Source organism: Molossus molossus, unplaced genomic scaffold (assembly GCF_014108415.1).
Source record: "Molossus molossus isolate mMolMol1 unplaced genomic scaffold, mMolMol1.p scaffold_m16_p_11, whole genome shotgun sequence".
Taxonomy (NCBI): Eukaryota; Metazoa; Chordata; class Mammalia; order Chiroptera; family Molossidae; genus Molossus; species Molossus molossus.
In genome coordinates this window covers 69,136,426-69,155,176 of record NW_023425346.1, presented here as the reverse complement: position 1 = coordinate 69,155,176, position 18,751 = coordinate 69,136,426, and the positions used below count along the sequence as shown (strand labels likewise).

At 39.1% G+C, this 18,751-nt stretch overlaps 1 protein-coding gene across 7 annotated transcripts in view; it reads left to right on the top strand.

Annotated features, from left to right (window-relative positions):
• The window catches only part of UBE2E3 (ubiquitin conjugating enzyme E2 E3), a 114,123-nt gene that overhangs the window by 81,682 nt on the left and 13,690 nt on the right, over positions 1–18,751 (top strand). For 3 of the 7 annotated variants that reach the window (XR_004958628.1, XR_004958625.1, XR_004958626.1), the window contains 4 exons: positions 1,873–2,020; positions 3,927–4,178; positions 11,330–11,383; positions 16,414–16,449. Coding sequence is in view for 2 of the 7 variants with exons in the window: in XM_036253507.1 (XP_036109400.1) it covers positions 1,873–2,020; positions 3,927–4,024 (246 nt within the window). In the remaining 5 variants the exon portion in view is untranslated. Of the gene's footprint in view, positions 1–1,872; positions 2,021–3,926; positions 4,561–11,329; positions 11,384–16,413; positions 16,450–18,751 lie in introns of those variants that run through there. The other 4 variants (XR_004958629.1, XR_004958627.1, XM_036253507.1 and 1 more) reach the window with 4 other exon arrangements.

Sequence of the window (18,751 nt, the reverse complement as noted above, 5' to 3'; positions counted from 1 at the left end):
CAAAATGTTAATTATACTGTGTTTGTAAACTATACATATAGTCAGCTGTAAATAATCTGAACATGTATTCCTGTATTTTATAACAACTATGTAGTAGAAATACTATTAAAGCTACACATGTAATTTTAAATTTTCTAGTAGCTACATTAAAAGAGTAGAAACAGTGAATTAATACTAATATATTTTATATAACCCAGTATATCCAAAATAATTGTCATTTCAACATGTAACCAATATAGGGATATTATTAATGTGATATTTTACATTCTCTTGTTGGTATTGAGTCTTTGAAATCTGATGTGTATTTTGCACTTTTAGCCCTTTCCAATTCAACTGGCCACATTTAAGAGCTCTAACTAGTATGTATTGTACTAGAGCAGTTCTGGAGGTGCATGGTGTCCTGTCCTCTCACCCCTGCAAAACCAGGGACTGGTTTCTTCCTCGTTAGACCAGTGGTTTTTTTGTTGTTTTGTTTTTTTAATTTTATATCCTTATCAGAAATACACTTTTGAGGACTTGTAATATTTTCTTCCCATACTCCACTTTGGAGATCCCAGTACATTGCTAGTTCTGAGAGGTCATAAACTACCCCCCCCCCTTCTGTAACTCCAAATTAAGAATTAACTACTGCCCTGGCTGGTTTGGCTCAGCGGTTAGAGCATCGGCCTGCGGTCCAGAGGGACCCGGTTCGGTTCCTGCTAAGGGCATGTACCTCGGTTGCAGTTTGTCTTCGGCCCTGGTTGGATCATACGGGAGGCAGCCACTTGATGTGTCCCTTTCACGTCGATGTTTCTCTCTCTCTCTCTTCCTCTTTTTCCCACTCTATCTGAACAGAAAAAAAAAAGTGGAAAAATATCCTCAGGTGAGGATTAAAAAAAAAAGAAGAATTAACTACTTAGTGTTTGTGATTGTTTTGAAATTTGACTGTATTTGTTCCTCTGATTTATTCTCTTTTTTCACATCTCGGGGATATATTTCCTCTATTTAGTAGCTTAAGACCTTGCTTTTTAAATTTTTACTCTCTTGTCTAACAAGACAGTGAACCAGTTATGGAAATAAAAGGCTAGGAAATAGGCTGGTGATTTAACCATCTTAACTCTAAAGTCTTCAATATTTTCTGACATATGGCAAGAAATTAGCTGAATTGATACTGATTTTTTTTTTTTAACTAACTAATGTAACTTTCATTTTATGTTTAAAAAATTATCAGTTCCTCTTACCTTTGGCATCAAAACATTTTTGTTCTCCCTCACTTTATTTCTTTCTCTTTCTCTAAAATGTTTTTATTGATTTTTTTTTTTTTTTTAGAGAGAGAGAAAGGAAGGGTGGGGGGTGGGGAGAGAGAGAAAAACATTGATGTGAGAGAGAAACATAGATCGGCTGCCTCCTGCACAACCCTCACTGGAAATCAAGCCCAAAACCCAGCATGTGCCCTGAATGGAAATCGAACCGGTACCATCCATGGGACATTGCTCAATCCAGTGAGCCACACCGGCCGGGCTCTCACTTACTTTCTATCTTTAAATGGATGTTGTGGGCACACATGCATGTGTATATGGTGTGCACATACATATACACATAGAAGTACCGTATCATTCATTTTGATTAATCAAATCAACTACTCACTTTGGTTTAAAAATCAATGTAGTTCTTACTATAGTGGGTAAAAACCAGAAAATTTCTTTTAACCAAATTAAATAAAACTATTTGATTTTGTTATCACCTAAACCTAGTATTCTATTAGCTCTTCAGTTAAATTATTTGCTATTTAATATCTTCTGTGATGTGTTGTCCTTTACTTCTGCTGGTGAGAGTTTTAGTTGGTAAGAAAGCATTTCATTTTTTTCCTGTTTTTAATGTGACTGCTCTTAGGTTACTTTTCGCACCAGAATCTATCACTGCAACATCAACAGTCAGGGAGTCATCTGTCTGGACATCCTTAAAGACAACTGGAGTCCTGCTTTGACGATTTCAAAGGTTTTGCTGTCGATTTGTTCTCTTTTGACAGACTGCAACCCTGGTAAGCAAACCTTTTTTTTTTTTTACCACAAAGTGAAGCTAGAGAAACCAGCAAATTTTCTTGCTTAGCTTAAATGTAGATTTGAGAAGTATTATTGGTGGAAAGATCAGCATAAAACATTTTTCAAGGAAATTATCAATGCGATTTCAATTATAATAGACCAGAAGTTTCACAATAACTTTCTTTAGTTTGTTCTCGGAATACTACTACTCTATGCTTATTTGTTCCCTATTGTTGATGGACTCTGTTTTCTGGATCACGCACCGGTGTAGACCCAGACCACTTTGCCAGCAGTAGAGCAGTGCCTGTGGCCCCAGTGCCTCCTTTTTTCTGTGCTGCTGTGTGCTTTTGAAGCAATCACTTAATAATGAAGAGCTTCTTGTTTTCTTTTTCTTTTTGGATTATAGGGAGTTGTATAAGATGTATAACAGTAGTGAAAGATATTAAACAATTATAACTGAGATCGTTGGACTAGATTATGCTTACATATACTTAGAGGTAAAGTCAATTAGTGCATGATTTATAACATTTTAAAGAAATGCATAACTAACTGCCCCACATGATCTTTAACGTGGGTAGCTGAATTGAAAAACTGATTTTTAAGCCAGGGATTTTGTGTATGTTTCCTTCCTGAGAGGTCACTTTTCAAAAGAGATTGACTTACTTTTTCTAAACATTTGATTAATCACCAAAGGCTATTACTATTATCTTTGGTCCAGCAGTTATACATATACCCAAGATAGGTAGGTAAGGTAAGTAAGTAGATAGGTAGGTAGGTAGACAGACAGAGAGAGAGAGAGAGAGATTGAAACAACCTGATGTCCAATAATAAAGAATCTACCTATTAAAAAGGACGAGACAGCTCTGTGTGAACTGATAGAGAAAGCTCTCTAAGATATATTAGGTAAAGAAGCAGAGCACTGGAAAAAATACATATGCATAACAATATATTTTATATGCTTGTACATGTGTATATCTCTGGGTAGAAATTCTGTAAACAGGTAGCAATCATTTGCCAGGGGTAAAAACTTCTGAGTAATAGAGGTTTGGAGGTAAGGATAGTTATTTGAGTCATATTATTGCATAGAGAATGAAGGAAACATTTTATATTAGCATTTTATATTTATATAAATATTACAATAGCATTGCATTGTTAGATCTGAGTTTTTATTTAAAAATTAAAATTTTTATCTTCAATGAAAGCAGAAATATAATCATCGAGCACACTTTCATTATTGTATAAAATGCCAAAAGTTTTTTTATGTTTAAGGCATACATCTCTTATAAAAATCATATTTATTAACTCAGCACTCATTTTTTATAAAACTATCTATATTGTTGAAAGTGTTACAGATGTCTACCTATTTTCCCCCATTGACTCCCTCCACCCTGATCTTCCCAGGCCTTCACCACACTGTTGTCTGTGTCCATGGGTTATGCATATATGCATATAAGTTCTTTGGTTAATCCTTTTCTACCTCCTCCTCCCCCCTTCTGTCTGAGAATCCTAAAACACCAATCAAAAAGAATACATGTATCCCTATGTTCATAGCAACACTATTTACAATAGCTAAGATCTGGAAACATCCCAAGTACCCATCAGTAGGTGAATGGATAAAAAAGCTGTGGTACATTTATACAATGGAATACTATGCAGCTATAAAAAAGAAGGATCTTTTACCCTTTGAGATAGCATGGAGCGACCTGGAGTGTACTGAGCTAAACAAAATAAACCAGTTAGACGAAGACATGGAAGCATGGAACACTCATTTTGTAGCTCAAGTGGCCTTTACCTAAACTGAATTACTATTAAGATGCTGCTAAAAATCAGCATTTCAGTTTAATGGAATGTTAAAACTACCTTTCAGACATTTAATATTTTTTATTATTCTTTTCACTTTTTTAGCGGATCCTCTGGTTGGAAGCATAGCCACTCAGTATTTGACCAACAGAGCAGAACATGACAGGATAGCCAGACAGTGGACCAAGAGATACGCAACATAATTCACATAATCTGTATGCAGTGTGAAGGAGCAGAAGGCATCTTCTCACTGTGCTGCAAATCTTTATAGCCTTTACAATACGGACTTCTGTGTATATGTTATACTGATTCTACTCTCTGCTTTTATCCTTTGGAGACTGGGAGACTCCTGAAAAGGTAAATGCTATCAAGAGTAGAACTTTGTAGCTGTAGATTAGTTATGTTTAAAATGCCTACTTGCAAGTCTTGCTTCTTTGGGATATCAAAATGTATTTTGTGATGTACTAAGGATACTGGTCCTGAAGTCTACCAAATATTATAGTGCATTTTAGCCTAATTCATTATCTGTATGAAGTTATAAAAGTAGCCGTAGATGACTAGGAATTATGTCATTTGTATTAAACCCGGATCTATTTCTGAGTATGTGGTTAATGCTGTTGTGAAAAATGTTTTACCTTTTACCTTTGTCAGTTTGTAATGAGAGGATTTCCTTTTACCCTTTGTAGCTCAGAGAGCACCTGATGTATCATCTCAAACACAATAAACATGCTCCTGAAGGCATAGTTTCCTGTCGTAATATTTTAAGTCAGTCTTTTTAGAAGGTGTGTCTGAGATGATTGTTGATGAAATAAAATTGTGGATATGAAGATGACTACTAAAGACTAGTACAAATAAATGAATTATTAAATAGAAAACATTTGAAATCTTATTAAATGTATATAGCCTTTTTCCTTTAAGTCCTAATGAGAGTATATAAATGAGCCTAAATATGGAAAACTGGATTTTTAAAGCCATTGGTCTCAAAAGCATATAAAGCTCTACTTTGATAATATGATATTTGAGATAAAAATAATACAAAATCCTGGCTCACACAGGAATCTGATGCTGTCTTATAGAACATTTTATTTCCAAATTGGTGATTTCTGTCCACCATTGGACAATATTGTCTAGTAACTACAACTGGCCACTGTTCTATGTCTTAGTGCAGGTTTTTTTTTTTTAGTTTGCTTCTAATCTTGGTCTTGAATTTTTATGGTGTATGGTGTGCATTATAATTCTTACTGTGGCACCTAGCCAGCAGATGTAGCCAAGGCAGAGTTGAACTCAGAGACACTGCTCTGCCTGAAGTAGAAGAGAACTCTGGATTAGTGTGCAGATGTGGCTTTATTTCTCACTTGAAATAGTACCGACTTTTAAGGATTTCACAGGTTATATAAATTCCTTGTTTCTAGTTATAATTATTAAATATTAATTACATTTCTTAAGGGAGTTAGAATTACTTCGCAGTATTCAGATATGGTAAACAGTATAAATGTGTTACTTTCCCCCTATGACTGGGATAATTATTGAGGTAATTCTCCGGTCATATAACCAAGGTTGTGGAATATGAGGCACATGTCTTCTCTAGTCCTAAATATGGAAATAGAGTACCATCTTAAAATTTATAGAGTGGAATTATTAGCATAAAATGTATTGCTTCAAATAATAAAATAAAACATTTATAGTTTCATATGCCCTTGCTAAAAATAATTGATCTCCTATTGACTTAAGTGTCAATAGATGTCTTAAGTCAGGTTAAAAAGAAAATTACTTACATGTTTAGTTTCCACTTAAACTTCCCCCTTAAAAAATCTCCCCATATTACAAAGGAACGCCAAAAAAAAAAAAAAAGTAATATTTGGAAGAATTCAGGCCTGGGCCCATGAAAACGTCTAATAATGACTGTTTTAAGTGGTAACTAATAATCTATAATGGAGTCCAAGTTAATGTGATGAGAGTTGGGGGCTTTTCATATGGGCTGCAGGGCTTTCTGTGTATGTCAGTTGTAGAAGTTTTTCCCACTTCCAATATCATACAGTCTACACCCTAGAGTGATACATTTCTCTTGGTGCTAGAAAAGCTTTCATTGTACTGAATGTTAGGATGTTTGGGGATCCCATCATTTGGACTCATTTGCTATTATTCTAATGACTACAACCAACCTGCTCACTGTGGGCTATATCCTCTACTCACCTGGGACAGAGTGGAGGGAATTGGTTCTTTGAAAGTATTTGTGGCTCTTGTACAAACTACCTTTCTACCCTTGACCAAGGTACTTCAACTTTTTTGAATTTCAATTTATTCATATATGAAACAAAATAGTTGAATTTGATTATTTCCATGTTCTCTGCTAGCCCTCAAACTGCTCAGGTCATTCTAACCTTAAAAAATGTGTTCTTGTTCTGCTTTCTCTTTCAGGGAACAGGCTCAGTTACAAATGGACTGAAATAAAACCCAGTCATCATTTGGTTTCCTACTACTAGGTTCACTTAAAATTCTGAAATTCTTTTTTTCTCTATTTTTGAAAAACTATAGATCTGCTTCCCAGTTACATAGGTTTTCATCCACGTACAGTTGGCCCTTGTTTATCACAGTTAATCAGTTCCAGACTCTACCGTGACTCTACTCTTTCCACGAAGTAGGATTCTTTATGTATACTATAAACAAGGGCTCTTTTTCCTTGAAACTTTGTACTAGATATAAATTATAATATTTCAAAACCCAGACTTTTTCTCATCCATTAAGAACAAAATTTACAAATTAAAATCCAAATGTAACTTTGTAAGTATTCAAGAATGGTCATGGCACTATGCATCTCACTGAGCCTGGAGTGTTCTGTTTATGGTCCTGTGCCCTCAGAGGAGCTGTGCGGTGCACCACTGCACACCAGGGCCATGGAGTTGCGGACGAGCTCGAGGAGAGGAGAGACCGATGACCCTCAGTTCCCGGAGAAACTGATGTACAAATAGGTTGAATAACTTGTCCCAGATTACATGGCCAGTCTGATGTGCAGGCACAGCCCCGTTCTTACAACTAGGCTAAGAGTTTTTGTTATAGCATCATCATTAATACTAAATATGTATCTATGTAAAATATATACATGGATTAATTAATAACTTCTGAAAATTATTCAGTAAGATAAGGTACAGTTTTGTATTTAGTGAATCCTTATTTTAATAGTCTATTTCAAAAGTCTCAACTGGAACCTTACAAAATAAGGCTTGATTGTTTCCAATGAAGATGAGGTATGTTTAATTAGCGTCTGCCTTAGATATTTGTCAATAGAAATACTTTTAACATCGCTGATTTTCTTTTTTTTTAAATTTTAAAAAGAAATGTTATTTTAAATTCATTGAACCATACTCACATAACATCAGGAAATTCAGCTTTTGTTGACTACTTTTTTCAAAATAACAAGATGCATTAGTAATTTAAACATTGCTTCTTTCTTTTTTTTTTTTTTTTTGGTGAGGAAAGCTTAAGTAATTACATGTATATGCTAACCTCTTAATAACTTTCAAGTGTTTTGTACTTGGACTAATTCCACTAATTTGTCCAAATGTATTCTTATAACAATATAAGAATGACTATTGTAAAATTAAATCAACTTCAGTCACGTGAACTTCAGATGTTAACCTGCATTAGAATCATGTTAATGTAGTACATTAACACATTTTCAGTTGACCTTTATATTGTGGTCTTTGAAAAGAATTATGGCCTAATATGAAAATAATTATTTTTATAAAACCATTGCAAATTATTTTAAGAGGCTGAGCTGATTCTATAATAATTAAATTATCCACTTATATTTTCATTAGTGTTTCATATTTTAGATAAATGGAAAATATAAATAAATTCATTTGCTGTCTGAAGTTTTTTCAAGTAATGCCCACATAAAATATAATCACATGTTAGTAGATAGGCATTATTTGAAACATCCTTTTTTTGTAACTAGTTTGTCAATTTTGGGGGTGGGTAAAGTTCTTCAGTGATTTAAATGTGTACTGGTAGTCCTTTCAAAATGGTTATAAAGTGAATTTCTGGGACTGGTTTATAAACTGTGTTGCCAGTAGTGTTGGGTAGTGTTGAAGCCTTGTCAGAGCCAACTGTGTTAGTGAGAGGCAGGAGCGATCCTCTGCGGACATGCCTAGGGTCTCCCCTGGGCTCACGCTCTCCTTTTTCTCTCGGTTGGACTCATTAAGCACTTCTCTGAAGGACTGCTGGATTTCTAGCAGCATCTCTCTCGTTTTAATTTGCCCACTGCCTCTGCTCTCAACTTCTTGGGGTTTCAGTAGCTCATGTGACCAGAAGCCCAGGGTGATATTTAAATGATAATCTATTAATAAGACCAAACATAAGTAGCTAAGCTAGAAAATTTTTTAAAAAAAGGTAACAGAGGACCCAGATTCAGGCACAGGGACAGTATAAACCTTTTTTAATAGTAGTTGCCATTAATTTAATTATATGAGAGTGATTTGACTGTGATCAGGCAGCAGAGCTCAGAGTACTAGCCCTGGGTGTGTTTAAATCTTCCCTCTAGGTTACCTTGTTGAAATTCAGTGAAGCTCAAGTCCCATTTATGTAGGTCTACCTTACACAGAACATTAAAAGCCTTTTTCCCAAACCCTTCCATCCCTAAAGTTTATTTCAAGTCCCACTTCTTTGATAAACTCTTTCCGTTTTATTGTCGTGTGCCTTTAGTCTGTCAGCCTGTTTTTTCTGAGAGTCTGTCTGCACAAACATTAGAAAGAAATTGAAGCGTGCGCATATTTCTGAGTACAAGTAACAAGCCAGGTTTCCTCCTCTGTAGGAATTCCTTTTTTTTTAAATCTTTTTTTCCTTCTGGAAGGGATGTGTGGAGGATGAGTATGCTATTTAACCCCTTCACTGACCACCACTCTTTAAGCATTTGCTAATTGAAGGTCCTTTCAGGCACTAGGATGTATACAGAGAATAAATACATTGTCACGTCCTTAATTTACAATTTCTTGTCCAGATAGATTTTTCCCTCTTAGCAGAGAAGAACACATCTTTGCTAATGTGTATTGATTTTCTACTGAATGAGAAATTGAAGATGTCCCTACTGGTTTGACTATGAAAATATTAGTATGAAAATATTAGTATAACTTCTTAAGTTTTACCCAATCTATACGATATTAAATATACTTAATACTCTTTGAAGCTTTTAAAATATTTGCTCTGTCTCTCAAAGTACTCTTAGTATCCACTGTCTCCAGCATGCATTTTGGCATTTTACTATATTTAGTTTTAACACCTTATACAAATTTCTGGACAGAGAGCTTTTGCAAGGTAATCCCTCTTCTCCTTGTCTCGGTCTCAGCCCCGTGTCTAACATGATATATGCTGAAAGAATGAATGTATTATGGGTGTAAGTCTTCTGCATAAGATTATTCAGAGACCACATGAAGCATATCAGTCATGTCTTCCTTCTTTAATTCCCCATCATACTGACTCAGTGCTTTATACGTTGTAGTGCTGTATATATGCCTATTAACTTGAAATGGAAGTAGCAGTGGGTTATTCCCATCTTTAATGTATATGTGTTTAAATTGGAGAATGATTTAATTGGGTGATTTTAAAAGTCCTTAAATAACTAAAATGCTTTCTGCCCTACAAAATTTACATAATTTCCCATTATCATTACTGTCTTCTTAATTGATCTATTTCTCCTATTCTCTTTTCTGTTAGAGAAAAGAACACGAAGGAAGACATGTATCTGCTTACCATATTCTTTTAGGGAAATCTAATACTGACAATGAAAAGTGATGACCCTTGAAAAAATTTAAGAGACGTATTTTAGGGAGGAGGAACTAGTACACTATATACAGTAATATGGAAGGGGCAGTCCTTGAGTGCTAGAAGTTGATTATTGAGATAATATCCAAGTCTCTTCTTTTTCTTCTTCTAGTTTATGTGAGAAAGGAAATAGAATAGTATAAAGAATCAAACAGGTCACTATTTTTCTTTCTTGCCACATGTTTTCCTGCACCAAGAGGTAAAATTGAAAGGAGACTGGGTAAAGACTTCCTAATTCCAGAAGTGTTAATTCCAGCATCTTCTCACTCATTTTAACAGGAGTAGTTAGTTCCTAAGTCGGCTGAGCAAACACAGGTTGCTGGTTGCTTATTGCTTCAGGCCCACTTTAGACCAAGGTAGAAAAAATGGAGAGGTGTTGGGCATCAGGAGAAGTACTGACAATTAGGGGGCCAAGTATATAAGGAAAGCTTAAGATTTTCCAGTGACAGATTGGAGTGCTGTGACAGTCTTTATGTGAGTATTTCATGATTTCACCTGCGAAGTGCTCAACACCCAGAGTGAGGGAGTAAATCTATACGTACGGGTATCGATGGCACCCCTTACCTGATTCCTCTGTCCTTTTCAGGAGTACTTTAGTCCTTTGCTAAAGTCTTTCCCTGGCCTAACAACTCCCAAATGGTAAAAGGTCATTTCAAATATATGTGTGAGACAATGTTTTTGTTATTGTTGTTGTTTTTTTTGTTTTTATAGTTTTTCTTTATTGATTTTAGAGAGAGAGGAAGGGAGTGGGAGAGAGAGAGAAACATGAGAGAGAAACATCGATGAGAGAGAACATTGACTGGCTGCCTCCTGCATGCCTCCCACTGGGGATTGGGCCCACAACCTGGGCATATGCCCTGACCGGGAATCAAACTGGCAACCTCTTGGTGCATGGGTCGATATTCACCACTGAGCCAAAGTTTCCTGGTGACAATGTTTTTTTTTTAATGACATACAGTGATACCTCGGTTCTCGAACGCCTCGGTTTTCGACCAAATCAGGATTCGTGAAACTTTTGTCTCGGAATCCGAACAAATATTTGGAACTCGAACTTCCGATTTGAGCCGAATGGCGTTCATTCGGCCCAGCGCGCCTTGCTTGCGTCATCAGTGTGAGTGCAGAGAGAGAGTCACGCTTTGTGGAGTCCGCTTTCCTATTGGGTTTCATTGCTTCGGTTCTCGAACAATTCGGTTCTCGACCATCCTCCTGGAACGAATTATGTTCGAGAACCGAGGTATCACTGTAATTTTATTTGTATATTTGTTATTGTTAATCCTCACCTGAGGATATTTTTCTGTTGATTTTTAGATGAGTGGAAGGGAGGGATGGAGGAGGGAAGAGGAGAGAGAAACCTTGATGCAGAGAGACACATTGATTTGTTGCCTCCCACACAACTCCTACCCCCAACCAGGTCGGGGATCGAAACTGCAATGCAGGTATGTGCCTTTGACCGGGTATCACACCCTCGACCCTTGTTTCACGGGTTGACACCAACTGCTGAGCCAAGGGCTTATTTGTATTTTATGTCATTTCCCTCAAATTGATCATAAACCCTAGAAATCAGGGATTTAATTAATTTCACTTAATTAAGTCATTCGTTATGTACTCTGGCAAATACTGCTTGAGGTGTTTAGGATGAGCAGCGAACAAAGCATACCAAACTCCCTATCTTTATGGCATTTATTTTTCAGTGCAGGGAGACAACGTGGAAAAAAGAAGAAGATAGTGAATATATCTCTATGATGGTAAGTGCTACAGAGCAAAGAGAAGCAGGGAAGGGAAATGGAGTGTGCTGAGAGGGAGAGGGAGGTTGCAGTAGGTGGAGAAGGGTAATGGGAGAAGACCTCACCGAAAAGGTGAGTCAAGAGCTGAGTAGCCCAAAGGGGGAAGAGCATTCCAGGCAGAGGGAAAGCATATGAAAAGATCCTACAGCAAGAGCAAGCCTGATGCTGGGGGGGGGAGGGGACACAAAAAGAAACAAAACAGGAATTGCCCCAGGGAAGGTAGAACAGAGTGAGTGACTCGGGGAGGAGTAGGCAGCAGGGTCAAGAAGAACCTGCTGGACAGATCACATAGTGTCTTAATACCTTGTGTTCCATCGTAAGGAGTTTGGTCGTGTCCAAAGTAAGATGGGAAGCCACTGGAGGTTTTTTTTTTTTTCACCCAGAGTGATAGATGTGACTTGTTTTATTAGTATCTCTGATGACAGTTAAGGAAAAGACTTGGTGTGGGGTCGAGGGAGGAAGGGAGCAGGGTAAGAGATACCGATGACTTCAAGCTGGGTGGTGGTTGTAGGTCAGAAACACTGAGCGGACTCTGATTCAAACAAAGGAACCCAGGGAGGAGCAGGGAAGTGAAAGGGAGCCCCAGGAGAGGGTGAGGACGGAAAGGAAGTAGGAATGATCTGCCTCGTACACTGCTGGTCAAGTAAGAGGAGGCCTGGAATGTCTAGTTTACTTAGCTGATGGGTGGTGGTGGTTGGCGACTTTTACAAGCACAATTTTGTGGGAGCAGTGAAGTCAAAAGCACGAGTGGCGTAGGTGCCAGAGATAATGAACGGAAAGACATTGGAGACTGCTGACAACTTTGCAGTGAAGTAGAAAGATGGGGGGAAGTTGGAGTTTCGTGTTTTTTCAGAGGGAAGACATTACGGTGTGTTTGCATGTTGATGTGAAAGATAGGAAACATGAATGATGTAGGACAGAGGTGGCGTCCTGGGAAAGTTAGCTGCTGCACCATTGGCCGAGGGTGTTTCCAAAGTTCCCTGCACTTGCTTTGGACGTCGTCTTTCTTCCTGACTGGGAACTCTGGGAAACATAGTATCCAGGGCCAACACTTAAAGCAGTGTGGTCTTCCCCAGATTTTTTAATTCTCCTAGGTGAGGGGATGGCATCTAACACATAAGTACAGTGCTTGACCTCTGCTGGGAACTAAGACATCTTATCCCAACAGGTAACAGGAAACCAGGCAGAGGGTCAGTGCCATCATAGGAAGCTCCCTGGTTGCTTCTCCATGAAAAGGAAATGGCTATTGGCTGGAAGAGAGGGTGGGGGCACCGGAGCTCATGTCTGTGTGACTACTCTGTGCCCAGTGGAGTAGTCACTTACTGAGAGAACAAATGACTGGCTAAGTGAATTGTCTATCTAGACAGGCCTTTAATTTCACAGTTACGTGTTAATAATGAACAAGCAGTGAAAATTCCCGTAGCATTTGGAGTATCTCTTTTTCATCAAATATGCTTATCAGTTGTTGCTTAGTTTGAACCTTAAGCATCTACATATTTTCTTCCACGTGATTGATTTTCCTTTGTCATTGAAGAATCTACCTCAACACCAAATTTAACTAGAGGAATTAAAATATTTATTGAAAGCTATTTTTTCTTGAAATACTGGAAAGAGAAGAAACGGATGTTTCCCAAATCACTCATCAGAGTCTAGTCAGGAAGAGAGACGTCTTAGATGAGTTCAGAGAGCTTCGGAAACACCGCGGCTGATGATGCGGCACATGACTTCGGTCAGCGGGGTGGAGGAGAACGGCGTCTCAAACCCCCTTCCTGCCCATTCAGATGGTTCTAGAGAACTGAACATGCTTCACCCTGGGCCTGCTTGGTGGGTACGGTGGGCAGAGGACAGTGGCACCAACTGTTACCTACTGACTCCCCCTAGTCCCACGTAAGACCTCCCAGTTCCTGGCCTTCCGTTCTCTGGGCTGTACCTTTCTCAAGAAGTGGGGATTTGAAGAGCAGGTTTCATTTCCAGAGGACCCAGGGGGCAGTGGGCTCAGGTCGTCTGTTGTGCTTCCATTTCCCTGCCACCGTCTTGACTTCCTGCTTTCTGAGCTTCAGACGTAAGAAATGGGGCATGTCTCCGCTTGCTCTCTAGAAATTGAGTCGGACAGAGATTCAGTCATAATTGTCTGAACCACTTGATTTTACTTAGAGTCAAGAATTAAAACACTTAGAAGTGAACTATTTTTTTTTCCTGATTGAGTCTGGCTGAACAATACCTTTGCTGTGATTATTGCACATTTAAAGCCAACTACATTTATTATCTGAACATAAAGAAATAGGGTATGACTTTTTTCACAAGTTCATCATAACGGTATTCTTTAGGATATTTCACATATACACGGGCTGATAGTTGCTGACTTCTTTCCTTACTTCTGAAGCATGTCATGTTGACTCTGTTCTCTCCTTTCCAGGCCTAGTCTTACTCAGCCCCTTGGTTGTCCCCAATCCGCAGGAACCTTCTAAAGTGACCTCTTGGTACAGAGAACATCCATGTAGTCTTCACATCCCTATCTCAGTAACCCTCCCAGAGTGAGCTCCTCATAGGACACCCCTTGCTCAGAAGACTGCGTGGTTGCCCGTTCAGGGTGACGTCCAGACTCCTTCCTGTGATGACATCCATGTTCCCTGGCACCGTCATTTCAGCAGCAGCTCCAGAGGCACTGGTTTCGTAGTGCAATAGCAGTCATTCCTACCGGTGGCCATAGTTCCATCTTTTACTGGAAAATATTTTCTCAGAGAAGTGGCAGTAGTGACGCCCTGAGAACACTCCCTTAATCCTCCGACTCTGCTTCAAGGCGGGCTGCTCATAGGATTACGACTCTTTGATGCTGACATTTGTATCATTTTTTTTTTACCACTCGCAGTTCAAAGTATTGATGCATGTAACCTTGTGGCTGGCCTGTTAAGTGTCAGACATCGGGAAATGGATTGCTTACGATACTTTGCTGGGCATGCCAGTATTTTATATCTGAATTGATATACTTGGTGCTTCCAGACAGATGGGACATTGCTTCTGTGCCTGGGAGCACTTGGCAGTCCAGAATGATTCAGTGATGAGTGGGCAACTTTGTATGTTGTTGTTGTTTTGGCTGGATTTAAATATTTGGAAGTGGTTTAGCTTACATATTAAGTATATATATGCCTTCATAAAAATGACAAGTACAAAATCAGTGGGTAAGCACTGTGTATCATTTTGGTATATGGCACCACTTGTTTTTATTTCCATCACGGTGATCCGTTTCTAGTAAGATTATCAAGTATTTGGCCATATTTAAACATGGGCACACAACTTTCCAGTGACCTGTTAGCTAGGCTAATGTAAGTTCAGTCGAAAGGGAGACTTTTCACATTTTACTGGAGTGAGTTCAAAGAGGCAGAGGCTTTTAAGTCTAATGTCGGTCCTCTCTCTTGTTTCTTTTTATTCTTCTGGTAACACCTGTACTCGGGCACCTTCCTAAGACAGCATTTCCTTTTTAAGGCCTGGCTGGGAGATGGCAACCAAGAGCATGTCGCCAGCCCTGCTCGGTGACGTACATTTAGAAATTGTTTTGTGTTCCTCTTGTCTTGCAGCTTGTTGGAGCCTTCTTAGTGATTACCTAGAAATGCACTTTTTCTCTTCGTGTATTTACAAAGTAGGATTTATGTAGCTCTGATTATCATTAGGGGAACACGGGGTGTTAAATACCGTAGGATAACAAATTTCGCAAGATAAGAACACTCCAGGGGGACCTCTGACGAGAGACTGCAGAAGCACTCCGGTTCTGTGCTGGGTGTGGGTGTGTTGATGGAGGATGATTGTTGATTTGGGAGAGGGTACTGTAGTGTGAAGAAAATGCCCATCCCATTTAAGCTTTGGGAAAAGGTTTCCACCTTTGAGCTTGGGTTAAAAATATTGTATTGCCTTCTTCTCGTAATGCTGGTTGGATAAAGAGATTAACACAGCTTTTCCTCAGATTCTGTAAATCAGACTTGTCTCCCATCTCCCAGGGAGCCAGGATTACACAGGTCGGTGGCTGCTGGTGTCGGGGCTGTTAGTATTGATTCTGTGATGTTCCTGTGAGTTTTCTCTGACATATATACTGTGCGCAGGGACTCTTACCATATCTCTGGATTCATTTCATATAACGTACCATGGACTGATCTCATAGCTGCCTCTTAGCATCTCTGGAAGACTTCGGCTCCTGTCTGCTACATGGTGGCAAACCTGGAAGAATGGCTTTGGGATAGTGACTTAGCAAGTCACATACACACCAGAGGGAAGGCTTCTCTGAAAATCACTGGAGTCCTCTGCTTATTTTAGCACAGTAGGGAAAGTGACCTCAGCTCCAAACTCGGTGTCCTGCTTAGGAGTCTAAAATTCCCATTTCCAAAATAAAGATGTCATCGAATAAAATATATATTACACATATGTGAAAACTAATGACTAGGGATTGTATCCTGACATTTTGACACTTCGTCTTGAAAGAAATGAATATGGAGATCAGAACATTCAGATTTTAGTTGTATTATCACTTCGAGTAATTAAAGGTCATTGATTCATCACCATAGTTTGTGAGTGAAACACTCTAAAAATAATTATTATTTCAATTCTGACTTCTGGGGCTTTAGGACACTGAACAGTTTAACCACCAGCCTGTAACAGAGTAAGATTTCAAATGTCTTGTTTATGGTCTTGTTCTGTAAGTAGGAATATATGTATATTTTTTACTTCTCTGGGCCTAATTTTCTAAATTATGTAAGTGAACGAGAAACGGTGAACTACACTGCAGAAATGTAGTGACAGGAAGAAATGTATTTAGTGGTAAGACACTGGGCAGTTCAAGTATCTGGAAAGACTTTAAAAACTAACACAATACAGTTGCAAATCGTACGGATAATTTCGTGTGTGCATGTGCATGCAGCTTCACTGTTAGAATTTTGTTCTCGTGCTAATAGGCTGTGTCGCATCTTTTTTTGTTTGTTTGTTTTCGTCTCTGGGCTCTGAAGATTGAAGTTTACTATTAATTGCCAAGGAGGACATAAGTGAGTATATTTCTTTTTTAAAATTATATTACCAATAGTGAATACGTGTGTATTTAAGGATGTTTGGTCATAAGCAATGTAGCTACCATAGATTCTTCTAGGATTTTACACTTGAGTGCTGGTCTGGTCTAATCACTTCTAGATGATTCCTTGTGATTCCCAGAAATAAATGAAAGCGTAAAGGAGTTAACGAGTTCAGAAGCATTCTTGATGCGGTGGGAACAGACTCACACACATTCTTCTCAAGAGAAAAACACGTTTCCTAATCCTTGAGGTTTCCTTTTGTTTCCTGTTTCCTCCACTCAAATGGTTTCGCTTTTTTTTCCCTTTTTTTTCTCTTCTTTTTCTTTTTTTCTTTTTCCCCAGAAAAGGTGTGGTGGAAGGGTCTGCCCAAACCTGAAGCTAACACACAGCAGTTTAAAAAAAAATCTTTATTCCAGTTTCCCGAATTCCTCCTCTTCAACCTTTCTTGTTCGTTGGATTGATGAAGCCATTAATCCGTGCTGTAGAGAAGCCCCATCCCTCGGTGGAAGCCAGGGATGGGGCTGGTGGAGGCAGGTAGGCCATCCGCACTCGGTCCCTCCTGCCTCGCCGATGCGGGAGGAGGGGCCCACAGCTCATCGAATTTGTAGTGGCAGACGTACTGTGATTGTGACCATCTTCCAATGAATATTTGAATAATCACATGTTAAAGTACATGGGTGTCAAACTGACTTCCTCCCAAGGCCACTCAACCTTTGTTTCTTGTGGCCTTTAGAAGGGACGGAGCGGCCACAGAGCCACACAGAGCCACACTTGACTGATGATGCTAGGCATCTGTGAAAGCTCAGGTAATAGAAACACTAGTATTTCTAACCCATGGTGAGTGCGGTGTGTTAATGAGCAAGGTAAGAGAAATGCTTATTATGTGCCAAAAGGCTTACACATATATTTGCTTAAAGGAACTCCTCTCTGGATTTAATAAAATTCTTAACCACAAAGATGTACAGAAGTTTACTCAAGGGATGTAACGAAAAACCTAGAAAAGTGACTTCCTTCACATTTCCCTTCCCTTCTCTCCCTCCCTCACCCCCACCCTTGCCAGCCTTCACTGTAGAAAGAAAAGAACAGGTGAACACACACTTCACATTGGCTCTTTATGCCGAGCCAGGGGAGGTTTCACGGGATCGCCCGCAACCACTAAACAGCTCTTCGCCTCCACCCGCATCCGCTCACAACTTCCCATTTAGTGTCTTGAGAATTTGCCAGTGTTTTTGACGAACACGCAAACATACACAGGAAGCATACCTTTAAAAACACTTGTTTATATGTTTTTTTGGATATTTTGCATAAAGACCAAAAGGTGCTTTTGCTTCTCGCTGCTCTACCCAAACTGGCGTTCTGTTGGGTGTGTGGCATCCGTAGCGCACCATAAATCTCCACTAGATGTCAGTGTGTCACCGAGTGAAACCAGCTCCCCTGCTCTCCGGAGGCACCTGTTCTCGGGACTCATCATTGTACCCAGAGTGAGACCGAGAAGTTTCAGTAGAGAGGTTAGTAATAAGTTATATTTGCCCTAATGAATATTAATAAAAATGAAATCTTTTATTTAAAAAACTCATACCTTTCTTCTGAGGATTTCAAAATGCTTTACTTGTATTTTGGTTCTTATCACGATACTCCCAAAGAGAGAGAATGCAGACATTCATTTTACATTTTACAGTGGTGTAACCGGAAGTGCAGGGGCACAGAGTGACTGGCCCCAGATCACACGGTTGACGTCTGAGGGGCCCAGGCTGGTACTTCTGCAATCACAGAACCTGCTCTGCTGAAGTAGTGCTGCTGCTCCTTTGGGTGGATAGTGTAATTAGAAGTGGATCCCCTTCATCTGTCATTTCTATCAACTACCTGGATTAAAAACCAAGCTCCAGCCCTGGCCAGTTTGGTTCAATGGTTAGAGCGTCATCCTGCGGTCCGGAGAGACCCGGGTTCGGTTCCCGCTAAGGGCATGTACCTCGGTTGCAGTTTGTCCCCGGCCCTGGTTGGTCGTGCGGGTGGCAGCCACTCGATGTGTCCCTTTCATGTCAATGTTTCTCTCTCTATCTGAACAAAGAATGGAAAAAAATGTCCTCAGGTGAGGATAAAAAAAAAAAAAAAAGCTCCAAGAAGAGAGGAATAATAAGAAGGATTGAGATGCTCAGTTTAGTGAGTATGGTGATGTTTACGTTGGAGTTTTAAGATTTTATAAAGATTGCACAAACAATGTGCTAAACAACCAAGATGAAAACAACTCTATTTTATACATACTATAGAGATGGTGAGC